A 15594-nucleotide genomic window follows, 5' to 3' on the forward strand; every position below is an offset into this window, starting at 1 on the left:
CTGAGTTACAAAGAATAAATCCGGGGTCGATTTGCTCACTAAAGGCGGTTGCTCCAGCATGGCCGCAGTCAAATGACTGAAACAAGTAAAAGAGTAAGAGTATATCCATGCATGTAGACATTACTTGGTGGACAGAGGCTGAGGGAGGCCTGTCGTGTATATGTATATATATATTATTGTGTGTGTGTGTGTGTGTGTTTGTGTGTCTGTGTTTGTCCCCCTAGCATTGCTTGACAACCGATGCTGGTGTGTTTACGTCTCCGTCACTTAGCGGTTCGGCAAAAGAGACCGATAGAATAAGTACTGAGCTTACAAAGAATAAATCCCGGGGTCGATTTGCTCAACTAAAGGCGGTGCTCCAGCATGGCCGCAGTCAAATGACTGAAACAAGTAAAAGAGTAAAGAGTATATCCATGCATGTAGACATACATACAAAGAGAGAAAGATGGGACAAGGTACAGATTAAAATGTAAAGCGAAACACAAAAAGTTGATTTGTACATATTTTATTGACCAGAGAGAAGGAAATTAAAAGTTGAACACAGGATGTAACTTAATAACACAAGACAGTTTTACTACCGCTCTACTGATTTTTGCCTCTCTCTGCTCTAATTATTGTTTAAAATAATTTTTTTTTTTTTGTGTGTTTTAGGACTTCATCAACTTCATCAGTAACAAAACTGGAGTAGACACAAACCTCAAGAAGATTTGGATGGTAGCAGATACTCTCTCTTGCTGGGTCAGTTTGCTTGTATTTATATTTGCTTGTATTGTAAGTGCATGCATGGTTGTGTAGTTAAGATATTTGCTTCCCAACTATATGGTTTCAGGTTCAGTTCCACTGCATGGTACCTTGGCGAGTGTCTTTTACTACAGACCTGGGGCTATGCCAAGCCTTTGTGAGTGGATTCGCTTGACAGAAACTGAAAGAACTATGTCGTGAGTGTGTGTGTGTGTGTGTGTGTGTGTGTATGTGTCTGTGTCTCTGTGTGTGTGCGTGTGTCTCTGTGTGTGTGTGTGTGTGTGTGTGTGTGTTTCTTCTATTATAGCCCTATAGCCTCAGGCAAAACTAAGCCATGCAAGTGGATTTGGCTGATGGAAACTGAAAGAAGCCCATTGTATATGTATATATATATATATATATGTGTGTGTGTGTTTAATGCTTATTTATTCAGATTCTTTTAAAGACATCCTGCATTATCTCATAGCTTTGAGATTTCAATGATGTGATTGTTCATTTTTAGAATCACATTGTCAACCAGGTATGAGAGGCTGGATCTAGCCCAATTTGCTGATAAAACAGATAAATATCTGGGCCAGATATAGCCCCGAAAGAGGTAATCTGGCTGGAACTGTCTAATGACCTTCCTCATTCCCTCTTTTCTTATTGCAGAAGTCCCAGACTTTTACTCACCCTTCACATTCATCTAATATTTTCTATCTCTCTAACTCCTTTTGAGATAGCTATAGGACAGAACAGAGGTATGGTGATGATAATTCTTATCCAATGGGTCCCTAGTTTGCAGATAGGGGAGTAGCCCATAGATTTACATGTTAGCTGCAAATACTCAATAAAGAGTCCCAGACAAAATCACTGGTTGCCTTTTGTCAAAGTACAGCACCCGTGAGCCACCCTTCAGGGTCATGATGAAACCCTGAAGCCCTGAAGAGAAGAGAAATGCCATTATCTTTGGAAAGCAGGGTGGAAATAGGGAACAGAATGCAAGACATAAAATACTTTGTCTTTGGATTTCTTCCTACTTTTCACGGAGCAAATCACACTTTTATGAATCTTGGCCTGGGAAACCCATCGGTTTGATTAGTGCTGCAATCATCTACAGGGCCTGTGACCATAGACAAGAAATTAAATTAACCCTTTAGCTTCCAGTTTTCTGTCAAAAGTAATGCTTCTTTATTCACATTGTTTTGAATTAATCAGGTATTATCACATAGCTTCAAGATTCCAATGATATGACTGTTTACTTTTAAAGACTGAGATATCTGGCACCAAACTGTACTCAAGAAGACATGTCTGTCACAGCAGAATTGATAGCAGTACTGGTGTCACATAAAAAGCACTGATGCTGGTGTCACACAATGAGCACTGGTGCTGGTTCCATGTTAAAAGCACAGGTGCTGGTGCCACACAACGAGCACTGGTGCTGGTGCCATGTTAAAAGCACTGGTGCTGGTTCCACATCAAAAGCACTGGTGCTGGTGCCAAATTAAAAGTACTGGTGCTGGTGCCACATGGAAAAGCACTGGTGCTGGTGCCAAATTAAAAGTACTGGTGCTGGTGCCACATGGAAAAGCACTGGTGCTGGTGCCACATAACGAGCACTGGTGCTGGCACCATGTTAAAAGCACTGGTGCTGGTGCCACATAAAAAGCACTGATGCTGGTGCCATGTTAAAAGCACTGGTGCTGGTGTCACATAAAAAGCACTGGTGCTGGTTCCATGTTAAAAGCACTGGTGCTGGTACCACATCAAAAGCACTGGTGCTGGTGCTACATAAAATGCACCCAATACACTTTATAGAATGGTTGACATGAGGAAGGGTATCCAGCCACAAAAAAAAAACCATGCCAGAATAGACAATGGTGCTTGATGTGGTCCCTAACCATACCAGCTCTGGTCAAACCATCAAACCATCAAACCCATACCAGCACGGAAAAACAGACGTTAAATGATGATGATGATAATGACAATGATTGTAGGGTAGGTGTGAGAGGCCAGATTTAGCTTATTTGAACATAAAACAGATTTAATATTAGAGCTGGATATAGCCAGCTTAAATACTAAAGATTTACTCAAAAGACATTAATTATATCCAAACAAACTTGACCAAATGGCAACAAAACAGTGGTCCTTAACCTTTTTGTAACTCCCTCCTGCGCACTTTCACTGAAAGGCATTTTAGAACAGCTGGTTATTTTAATGAAACAGAACTTAATTATGCGCATTGATTATTATTCATTTATTAGTGGTCAGCAAGGACAGTAAGATTTTAGCCATCAACTCATGTGCGACTGAACATCTTTTATCTTTTATATTTTATTTGATGCAGTCGTTGAACCATGGCCATGCTAGGGCACCACGTGGAAGGGTTTACTCGCCCAAATCAACCCCAGGACTTTTTCTTTCCAAACCTGGTGTTTATTCTATCACTCTCTTTTACCATACCACTAAGTTACAGGGATGTAAGCAAACCAACAGCAGTTGTCAAGTGGTGAAAGGAACACACACAATCTCACACACATAGACACATACACACGCATGCACACACAACACACACACACACATGCACTCATACACACATACACACATACACTCAAACACATGCATATGCATGCTCACACATACGTACACACACTCACATACACACACATGTACACACACACACACACACACACACACGTGATGAACTACATTCTTTCAAGGATTTGCTTACAGTGTTTACTAAAACCTCCTTCTCCTTTTTCTTTTACTACTAACTACTACCACCACTACTACTACTACTACTACTACTACTACTACTACTTCTACTACTACCATTCCTACTACTACTACTACTACTACTACTAGACCCCATACTACAATTACAGTATCAAAACGCACACACTGCTTAGAGTATCCATAACTATTTGAAAAGCAGAACTGTAGAAGTAGTAGTAGTAGTAGTAGCAGCAGCATGTTGTTGTTGTTGTAAATGTTACTCAAAAACATGGACCAATCCTAGATAACATTCTCCTTCAACTTAATTAGGTTTTTAAGTGTGTGTGTGTGTGTGTGTGTGTGTGTGTAAATGTATTGTTTCATTAATTCAAGAATTCTTTCAGCAACATCAGTAGTGGGCCAAAGAATGAACAGCTAGAAATAGCAGCTACATTCAACTCACACACTACAATGTTAAAAGACTATAAAGGATGCATCGGACTGGAATGTGTGTGCCTCGATATATTGTGTCAGAATGAAAAGACAGGATGATCATGGCTGGAATGACTTGAATTATAGATTTTCATAGAACAGGACTGACCTAAGACTAAAAGAAACTGAAATAACAGCGGCAGCATAATTAGAACCACCACCACCTCCACTATCATCACTTCCACCATTACCACCTCCACCACCACCTCCTACCATCACTACCTACCACCATCACCACAAAACCATTGTCACCACCATCAATGCAGTTATCTTCAATCATACCCCAATATTAGTTTCCAGCTATAAGAGACAACTCACATCATAGTCATATCAGGAAATGATTCAAAACAAGTCATGTCTTAGCTGCTTGACCTTGTGACTTGTGACCTGTGACCTTCTGGTATATATATTCAACAGATTATTTCTAATGCTAAAGACCCATTGAGTTACAGAAGAAAGCCTCTATAGGGTCAGTCAACCTATGAGTGGTCAGAGTTATTGTTAACTCCTAGACATTCCATTCATGACCATCTAATCTTTGTATAAAACATAGTGTATCCATAGTGACTACCTTTATCCTGTCCTCCTCTTTTTAAAAGCATGATTTGAGAAGAATATGGCTGCTCTCTCTAGCAGGTAAAGTAAAATCGTAGAGGCTCCTTCATTGTTTTTGTTGTTGTTACTATGATGATGATGATGATGATGATGACACTTTTCTTCATACCAATCATTTTTCAGAAGGCCCATAACCAATCATTACCATCATGGGTAAATGAGAGTGTTCTGAGGAAACTTCAGAAGCTACACGACAACAAATTCGACTTGATGTTTGGATCTCCGTTAATGGCAAAACTTAAAGGAGGTAAGTAAAGTCCAAGTGAAAGGCGGCTATACCTGGCAGTGGTAGCATCTGACACCGAACACACCTGATAGCAACCTGTGTCCAGCCACACCTCAGAGTAGCCTTAATGCAAAATACATAGCAGTAACCATATCTGACAATAACCAATCCTAAATTGGCCACAACAACACCTGGTTATCAGCCAATAAGGAAGTTTCTAAAAGTCATTCATCTGTGTATGAATGGTAGTGAAATCTTTCACATTACACCCTACCATTTAAAAAAAGAAAGGATAAGTGCACATTAGTTAGTGTAATTCAGACACATTATGCAGCTTGCCAGCACTGGTCAATCCATCTAACCCATGCCAGCATGGACAACAGATGTTAAATGATGATGTGCATGCAAAAAAAGAGAAAGGATTTGACAGGAATGCCTTTCCTTGATCATTGGTCTAATCCAAGGGTTCTCAACCATTTTTCATCTATGGTCCCTTTTGATTACTATTTGGCTGTCATGGACCCCTATAGCCATTCAGTGTTTAAAAACTAGAAATATTACATTTCGAAATATCTCAGGGAGATATAAGCAGTAATGGTACAATAGAGTAGTTGTATACTGACAACTTAATGTGACAGTCCCTTGAAGGGAATCACACAACTGCTATTTAGCCCTAGGAAGCATCAACGCTTCCTGTTGGCCTTGACACATTTCCTGTGTCCTTATGTTTACAAGGGGGAGACAAGCACCCCCACCCAGCTAAGCCTGCATCCAGAGACTAGTTTCTAAGTCTTGCTTGTCATCAGTCAGGAGTAGCATAGCAAAGCTTATGTAATATTTCTATTTTTGTAATCAGTGGATTTATTTCACTAGAATTCTTATATGTTTACAAGGCCTAGACAGGCATCTCCAGCTAGCAGGCCATGCTACTCCAGACTGATGATGAGCAAAGACTCAGAAACTAGTCTCTGGTTGCAGGCTTAGCTGGGTGGGGGTGCTTTTTTCCCCCTTGTAAACATAAGGACACAGGAAATGTGTCAAGGCCGACATGAAGTGTTGATGCTTCCTAGGGCTAAATAGCAGTTGTGTGATTTCCTTCGTGGGACTGTCGCAATAAGTTGACAGTATACAACTACTCTTTCGTTTAAAAACTAGTTTTATAGAAACTTCTTTCAAAATTCCTGTTTTGTTGTTTTACACACAGTAACTTGTACAGGTCAAACTATGTAAAATGCTATAGAAAGAAACCTAGCTGTTTCTTGCAATGCATACCAATACATACATCGAAAGCAAAATTTTTTCAAGGGCCCCTAAAATACTAAAGTGGATCCCCAGTTTATTATTTTGTCACATGGACTCCCAAAAATCTTATGTAGATCTTCAGGGCCATATGGACTCTGGTTGAGAACCACAGGTCTAATCAGTCAGGGTTGATCTGAAGGTGAAAAAGGACACCAATGACAACCAAACCACTCTCCACCCACCCAACTGTTGTTGCACAATGGTTCTGACCATACAACCATGACAAAGACTATCTATAACCAAACAATCCTGATTTCCCCTCTCGCCAACCCTAACGTTTCTTTATAAACATATATGATGTATCTTTAACTCTTTTAATACCAACCCACCTGAGACTGAACTTGGTTCTATGATACAAGCTTGTTATTTTACTGGGATTCAAATTAAAGTCTCCTGTCAGAATCCTTTCTTTTTTTAACATTTTACATAGTTCAACCAACACAAGTTAATGTGTGAAAAACAAAACAGGAATTTTGACAAAAGTTTCTATGAAACTAGTTTTTAAACACTGAATGGCTATGGGGGTCCACCAGAATGAAATAATAGTCAAAGGGATCCATAGATAAAAATATGGTTGAAAACCCCTGATACAGAGAGTATGAGATGAGATACAAGGTATCACAATTCCTCTATTGTACCAACCCTAGACATGTACTTTATTTCACATCTACAACTGCTGGTTGATCTTCCGACTGAAACAAGGAAACAAAACTTCCTTTAGTTTTTTTTTTTTTTTTTTTTTTTTTTTAATTGCTGATACTCCTGATTGATGTGTCACCATTTTTTGGTGACAAGGTGGGATTTAATTTCTGAATGTATAAGGTTAGAAGAGATACTGCAAAGCATCTAACAATTCCATCAATCCACCCCTACCCTTGAACTGATACCTCCTTCATTAACCCCAAAAGAATAAAAGGCAAAGTTGACCTTGACAGGATTTGAACTCAGGGCCTAGACAGTAAGAACAAATATAGTAAAGGGCTCTATCCAACAGTCTGATGACTGCCAATTCACTGCCTTTACAGTTATGACCCACCATCATGTTGCGGGTGTGATTCATGTATGTATTTCTTATTCTTACAAAATGACTCCATCATGACAGAAAACTAAACTTTAATTTTAAAAGGGGTCGATGATCTTTAGGAATTTTTTATCTATTTTTTTCTAGGGCCAATACTGAAGAAAATTATTTCAAACATGAATAGCGTTGCTATTGAGCGCCAAAAACCTGAAACCAAGTTATATTTCTACTCAGGGGTAAGTTGTTATTGTTCTTGTTCTTATTGGTATTGTTGTCATCATTGTATTGCTTCCAAATTGAAGATTCGCCATCACTAGTCTACAGTATGAAGATCACAAGAAAGCAGAATAGACTTAGAGTATGCATGGACCAACAAATTTTGTCAGCACAATGAATTAACAATGATAGTGTTGTTATTTTAGATTCGCCGTGGATTATGACTGCTCTACAATAAATTTTAAGAAATACAGTAACAAAAAAAAACATAAAAAACACACTTTGCTAGCATGGAAAGCAGATGCTAAATGATGATGATCTCTCTATATATAAACGGCAGTTTGTCTGTGTGTGTTTCTGTGTGTCTGTTTGCTTGTACCCTCACCCTGACCACGGCTTTCAACCGATTCTGATGAAACTTGACACACACATAGCCCAATGTCATAATTCAAAACTAACGCAGCGAAAATTTTGAAAAGTTCCCCCAGTTCTGAAAAAAATCGATAAATTCGACATGGGGTCGAGAATCAGAAACACAAACCACAGACTATCTAGGGGACGCAACTCGACCTTTTTAACTAAAAAAAAAAATTACCATCATTTTTTTTTCCAATTTTTGGCTATAACTCTCTAAAAATGCTTTATAGTTATTTCCCTTACAAACCCGAGCAACGCCGGGCGATACTGCTAGTATATATATAAAAGATAAACCAAATTGCCTGTTTTATTTTGTTCACACTCTGTAATTTATTCAAACATGTTATATAGATCAAAAGACAAATTATGTTTAATAATTTATTGTAATTTGGATTTAAATGAAATTCTAAACATTGGCTAATCATTATGTTATCTCATTTCAAAGAACAATATTTCAATACACACACACACACACAGAGTTGTATAATTTCTCGACCTTTTTGTCTGTTCTCCTCCAGCATGATGCTACTGTGTCGGCTTTACTCAATGCCCTAAGTGTTTCCAATGGCTTAAGTCCTCCATATGCTGCCAGTGTGATATTGGAACTTCATCAAAGTTTAGACCAAGGTTACTACGTCCAAGTATGGTATAAAAATACTACAGTTGATCTGCTGAACTACATGCAGCCACCGTACCAGCTCACCATTCCAGGTCAGTCAATTATTGTTTTCATCATCATCATCATCATCATCACCACCACCACCGTTATGATCATCACTGTGACCACTATCACTACCACCCACACCAATTCCTACCAATGCTACAATTCCATTTCACCCCCACCATTGCCACTATCAATTCCCACTGCCACTCTCATTATCAACAGCATCATCAGCCATTCAAGAATTTGGACCTGGAGATCTCCATTTCCAGCGACTTCAAGGGCCACCTCCCAGTGGTGTCGGGCGTCAGCAAAGAGCCCTCGACTACAACAAGACGACCAAAGTTTTTTTTTTTCCAAGGTCTGGGGTCTCCTGCCCCTAAGCCCTAGACCATCACCTAATCACCCTTACCCGTCTTGTTGCTTAACAACAACAACAATAGCAGCAGCATCAATGCCTTTATCACTAGCACAACATCCACCACCACCACCACCACTACCCCACCACCTTCACTATTCCACCACACTACCACCATCATCATTTCCACCAGCAGCACCAGTAGAAGCAGTGTTGTTTCAACATTTATTGATTTTATTTTTGCTTTTTATTTTAGGGTACATTTTATTTTTTGTTATCCTATTATTAGTTTTTATTATTTTAATATTATTATACTTTTTGTTATAATTCTATTATTTTTTTTTTTGCTTTTATTTCTTTCTATACATGCAGAGAAGATGTTAATCCATTCTTCTTAATTCTATGTCCATATATGGGCCATATTCTCAAATCTAAACTAGCATTTCTTCATTCTATGTCTTCCCAAGTGTTCTTTTCAGCTCATTCTTTTCTCTGTTCTTCTCATTACTTCTGAATAGATGAAAATAAATATACAAGGTATATTCCAGCAGTTTTCAGACTTTTTCAGGAGAGATATTTATTAATTTCAAAGAAGGGAAAACCCCTAATCTCCCTCAAAGTAGGATCCTCTAACATCAATGCACTTGTTGTAGCGCTCCAGCTACTTCATGGAAGTCCTCAAAAAAAAAGGCATGCAAGACCCTTGTCATAGCCTCCTTCAACTTCTTCCTCAGTTTGGGAAACAATCAAAAGTCATAAGGTTCAAAGTCTGGACTGTAGAGAGAGCATAAGACAGTAGTTGGTTAACAGCATGGAGATGTGGACTGGTGCATTATCCTGGTGCAGGTACTCTACCTGAACTCCCTCAAAACCTCCAAAAAGTACTCTTTTATTGACCATCTAGCCAGATGGAACCCAGTAGATGTAGATGATGCCCATGCCCTTGTGACCAAAAAATGGGATCATCATGAGCCTCCCAGTAGACTCACTTTGCCTGGACTTTTGAACCAATGAAAACAGATGCTAGGGTCATACAAGTTAATCCATAGCTAGAGTGTGTGCTGCCCGGGGTGGCCCTTCCATCTGCTGCTCCAGACACCACAAAAAATACATATTGCCTACAGCAACACCCTACAACAGGATGAAAAGTACTGCCCCTTTAAAAGTGCCACCCAGGGCGGACTGCCCCTACCACCAGCACCCCAGCTACGCTAGTGCCCATAGGTACTCTGGAGCATTCCATAAGCTTCTTATTTCTTTATTGCCCACAAGTGGCTAAACATAAAGGGGACAAACAAGGACAGACAAACGGATTGAGTCGATTACATCAACCCCAGTGCGTAACTGGTACTTGATTTATCAACCCCGAAAGGATGAAAGGCAAAGTCAACCCCGGCGGAATTTGAACTCAGAACATAGTGACAGACGAAATACCTATTTCTTTACTACCTACAAGGGGCTAAACGCAGAGAGGACAAACAAGGACAGACAAACAGATTAAGTCGATTATATCAACCCCAGTACGTAACTGGTACTTATTTAATCGACCCCGAAAGGATGAAAGGCAAAGTCAACCCCGACGGAATTTGAACTCAGAAAGTAACGGCAGACGAAATACTGCTAAGCATTTCGCCCGGCACACTAACATTTCTGCCAGCTCGCCGCCTTAACCATTCCATAAGCTTCAGTAGCATTTTGCCCTGTTTAACACAAAACTTCATTGCATAGCAAGCTTCTAAATTATCCTTACATCCTAATTGCATTCCGCAAACAAGTGAGCTGTGACATGCAGTGTTTAGTAGAGTGTATTCAAAGTGGTTACAGCTGTTTCCTTTAATCTGGAATAACAAGAGTAGGCAGGATAACTTATCAAATGTGTAGTAATGATATGATATACTAAAATTACAATAATGTGGGACAGTTATTACTGACTATCCTAAAGGAAAATCTCAAAACTTCTGGAATGCACCTCATATATGTATACGTATGTATTTATGCAAATGTATGTGTAAGCTTGTATGTTACATGTATGTTTGAGTGAGTGTATGTATATGCAAGTATTTACATATGTGTGTGTATGTCATGTGTGTGTGTGTGTATTTGTGTATAGCAAAATGGAAAATGGAAATTTTTTGGTATTATTTATTCTCCATTACACATGTTTCATTTACTAATGGGAATTACAAATATTTACATGTTATATATAATTTCTATTTGCAAATGGAACATGTGTAATGGGGAATAAATAATACAAAACAATTCCATTTTCCTGGGTTTTTTTATATAACTCTGCAAATAATATTTCTATAATCCTCAATTTTAATATGTATTTTGATAAACAAACAACTGTAACTATGGATACACATTGATTGCAATAATGGAATAAGCAGATGTTCTTCAAGAGGAAACAGCTTGGGTTTGCCATAACTACCTGTATGTGTGTGTGTGTGTGTGTGTGTGTGTGTGTGTGCAAATGAATGAATGTATACTCTTGTAAATGCATGTGACCGTTGGTGATTTTTTTTCCTCCATCTTCCCTTCTCTGTATCTTTCCTTTTCCTATGTTTCTGACGAAGAGCTCCGCTTGAAACGTAAAACCCTCCTTCCCATCGTTCCTGAGCGTCCAATAATACTATACTTGTTCCACAACCTAGCGTTGTTGTGTTTTCTCTTTGTGTTTTCATGTTTGGATTAACTGTATGTATATGTGTGTGTATATGATAGCACTATTGAAGGATGCAGCATTAGAGCTGGCATTATGTTGAAAATCTCAATATTCCTAAAATTCTAATTGCTTACCATTTCTAGGTTGCTCCAAGGACTGTCCATATGAGAAATTTGTAGAATTAACAAAAGACAGTTTACCAGGAGACTGGGAAAGGGAATGCAAATCACTTCATTATTCGGATAATCAACATGGTATGTGATATAGTTAGTATTATTTTAAATCATTCAATTAATGAAGTTCCCTGTCCTTATCACTCCTTTGTACAACTTCTTGGCACATGACCCACTTGTTTTCCATTCCTTATGCCACCACTCTTATCAATCAGGCCCTTTCAGTTCATCTTGTCACCTGTGTTGTCAGTGGCAACACTGGACCAACCTCCCCTTCTGTACTGCCTTTGTGTGTGTGTGTGTGTGTGTGTGTGTGTGTGTGTGTGTGTGTGTGTGTGTGTGTGTGTGTGTGTGTGTGTGTGTGTGTGTGTCTTTCTATGGCTGGATGCCCTTCCTAACACCAACCACTTTCCTGAGTGAACTGGGTGCTATTACACAGCACCCAGCATAGGTGCTTTTTTTACATGGCTCTGGCTGAAGAGGGACACAGGTGACATGCCAGTATGCAAAGACAACTGTGTATTTACTTAGCATGACATGTCTTCTCAGGCACAGCGAGCTGCCAGAGATCTCAATCCTCTGCCATCCCCATTCTGTGAAATCCAACATCTGAAGATCCTTTCTCACCACTTCATCCAGTGTCTTCCTAGGTCTACTCCTTCCACACATTCCCTCCACAATTACAACTCAGCACTTCTTGATGCAACAGACTTCATTCATACACATTACATGACCATAACAGCACAGTCTTCTTTCTTGAACACTGCTTCATATCCCCAGTTTTCTCTCAAGTCACTTATATTCTGTTGTATATGCTCTTTTTGCTTTTTATGGTTTTGCCACAGAAGGATGGTCAGTAACTGTTAATTTCAATAGGTGTAGGAGAGGCTGTGTGGTAAGTAGCTTGCTTACCAACCACATGGTTCTGGGTTCAGTCCCACTGTGTGGCACCTTGGGCAAGTGTCTTCTACTATAGCCTCGGGCCGACCAAAGCCTTGTGAATGGATTTGGTAGACGGAAACTGAAAGAAGCCCATCCTATGTGTGTGTGTGTGTATGTTTGTGTTTCTGTATTTATCCCCCAACATCACTTGACAACTGATGCTGGTGTGTTTACGTCGCCGTAATTTAGTGGTTTGGCAAAAGAGACCGATAGAGTAAGTTCTAGGCTTACAAAGAATAAGTCCTGGGGTCGATTTGCTCAACTAAAAGCAGTGCTCCAGCATGGCTACTGTCAAATGACTGAAACAAGTAAAAGAGTAAAGAGTAACTGTGACCTTTTTCTGAAACAAGAGGAAATTAACCTCAATCTGCACACCTGAGCCAAATGCTTGCAACGGAGTTGTGATGTTAATTTCAAAAGTAGTTGCTTGTTTATGTTATTTAGCCCCAAATCTGTTAGCACTGATCGCACAGGCTTATGATCAATGACGTCCCAGTCATGACCATTCCATGTTTTTTGTACCATGATTTACAGTGTCCCATGTAGACATCATCATCATCATCATCATCGTTTAACATCCGTTCTCCATGCTAGCACGGGTTGGACGGTTCGACCGGGGATCTGGGAAGCCAGAAGGCTGCACCAGGCTCCAGTCTTATCTGGCAATCATAATATTTATTATAATATTTATCATAATGTTTATTACAATAACTAATGACATATTTTCCAAAATACAGAATTTGTGACTTTCTTAGAAACCCCGAATTTGAATCTTTCATAATCTAATTTATCTTGTTTCCATTTTCTTTTTACCAGGAAATAAACGTCAATGCAATGCTTTGGTGAGTATACCCATTTCAACATCCTTGAAAACTTCAATTTGCTGTACCCTTTGGTACATGCATGTCTCATTTTATCAAAGCTTTATTATTTCCACTTTCCACATGTACATTGTGTATGTTTATACTATACATATTGTATATTGGTTTCATAGTATTTCCAAAGTATATATGTAACTTATATAGCTGATATATAAACAGGACAAATTTAGCTATTTCTCTGTGGTAAGAAGCTTGCTTCCCAACCACATGGTTCCAAGTTCAGTCCTACTGTATGGCACCTTGGGCAAGTGTCTTCTAATATGGCCTTGGGCCAACCAAAGCCTTGTGAGTGGATTTGGTAGACGGAAACTGAAAGAAGCCTGTTGTATATATATATACAAGGTGCAGTGAATAAATTATCATCTAAATTACGCAAAAATGAAAATAATGCTGATATCTCATTTTAACTTATATTTACCTAAAGTACATAAAAATTATCTTGAAATACTAAAGAGTAATCAGATTTCCCTTTGCTTGCTTCTAAGTATTTTTATAGCCCAACTGTTGCTACTTTGTAGTAGATCTCTATTTGTATCAGACCCCATCCTACTTGTATGAAGCATACATATAATCTATTTGTATCAGCTTTAGGATAGTGGCTTCAGGTCACTATTAGAAGTTTCCTTTTATTTTCTGTTAGACCTCATCAATTCATTTAATTTCCATTTAATTGGAGCTGCAGTTTTTAATAAAAAATGTATTTATATCATTTGAACCTTATTAGTTTTATTTCATTATAATCATCTATGGATGATTCTGGTCTTACTTTCAGTGTCTTGGATTTCATTTGATCTCTACTGCTTTGATTCAATTTCCCTTTCTTATTGTAGCTTCATCACATTTGTACAGGACTTTTCTCATTTTTATATCTTAGCTGAATTCATAAATGATTTTTAGCAAGTACTCCAGCAAGATATTGTCTCATGCAAATGGTTTAAAGTCATCCTTAGAGAGGAAATGCTTAGTGGTATATCTGTAGCATTTATAATCATTGGTGGTATCATGCAGCGAACTTGTAAATGAGGTCAGAGCTAGGTAGAAGAGCAGAGGGGATAAGGTTACCTCCCTCAAAAATTCCCCTTCTTATGACTATAGAACTTGATTTAATCACTTTTTCTTTTATCATCATCATCGCCTTCAATATTACCTTCAACATCATCACTATCATGTTATTATTAATGATAATAATATTCTAATCATCTTCATTTCAGAAACCATCAACACACCAAAGAGAAGAGACAGATTGTTATTACACCACAAAGGATTTCTCCAAATGATGGATTACAAACATTACTACAGAAATATTTAAATGAAAACTAAGACAAAACAAAATTCCACAAAAAGACTCCTGTACATACTAAGTAGATTTTGAAAAAAAAACTACTTGATATATTTTATAATTTATTACACTTTATAACTAAATATTTCCTACCATCAACAAAGCAATATATTCTTATTGATCTATTTTCCTATTACATATTCACTTGGTGCATATCAAATAATAATGATTTCTTTCCTTGGCACATGGCTTTAAAATGCTTAGGGTGTGGGAACAACCTGTAATATTGACTCATTTACTTGACTGAGATTGGTACAAGACTAACAGTGATGAAAAGGAAAAACAAATCGATTATATCGACTCCAATACATCGTTGAACTTAGCACAAGGCTATAAGTTTGGGAAGCTGAGAACCATTGGTTGTATTGATCCAGTACTTCACTGGAATTGGCAAAAAAACTATGAATTGAGGTGCTAGGAGGAATCGATATAATGACTCTGGAACTTGGCTGAAATTGGCACAAGGCTTATAAATTGTGCAGTTGGGAGTTAGGGACTGTATCAATCAATATGATCATTCTAGGACTTGACTGAAATTGGTATGAGGCTATAGACTGAAGATGGGGCTGGTGTTGAGCCAATCAATATAATGACGCTAGGACTTGGTTGAAATTGGAACATCTATGAAATTAATATAATATAGTCAGTCATAAAGATTTCCAGTATATGTAACCTGGTATTTATTTTATCAAGTCCAGAAGAATGAACGGTAAAATTGATCCATTAAGATTTTGAACACAGAACATGAATGTAAATGAAGTAAATACTATTGTAAGAAATTTAATTTGGTGCACTATTATTTCTATCATTCCACTGTTTTTGTGTACTTATGAAATTGATGCATATCATCA

At 38.2% G+C, this 15594-nt stretch overlaps 1 protein-coding gene across 2 annotated transcripts in view; it reads left to right on the plus strand.

Moving 5' to 3' along the window:
* LOC115219901 (lysosomal acid phosphatase) overlaps positions 1–14850 on the plus strand; it is a 48040-nt gene extending 33190 nt beyond the window's left edge. Inside the window, exons 6-12 of one of the 2 annotated variants that reach the window (XM_029790209.2) lie at positions 652–738; positions 4666–4789; positions 7239–7327; positions 8243–8435; positions 11552–11674; positions 13340–13365; positions 14616–14850. In XM_029790209.2, the coding sequence (XP_029646069.1) occupies positions 652–738; positions 4666–4789; positions 7239–7327; positions 8243–8435; positions 11552–11670 (612 nt within the window). In that variant the 3' untranslated portion in view covers positions 11671–11674; positions 13340–13365; positions 14616–14850. The remainder of the gene's footprint in view (positions 1–651; positions 739–4665; positions 4790–7238; positions 7328–8242; positions 8436–11551; positions 11675–13339; positions 13366–14615) is intronic. The other variant, XM_029790208.2, reaches the window with a different exon arrangement.
* Positions 14851–15594: the final 744 nt, after the last annotated feature.

This window comes from Octopus sinensis, linkage group LG15 (genome assembly GCF_006345805.1).
Source record: "Octopus sinensis linkage group LG15, ASM634580v1, whole genome shotgun sequence".
Lineage (NCBI taxonomy): Eukaryota > Metazoa > Mollusca > Cephalopoda > Octopoda > Octopodidae > Octopus > Octopus sinensis.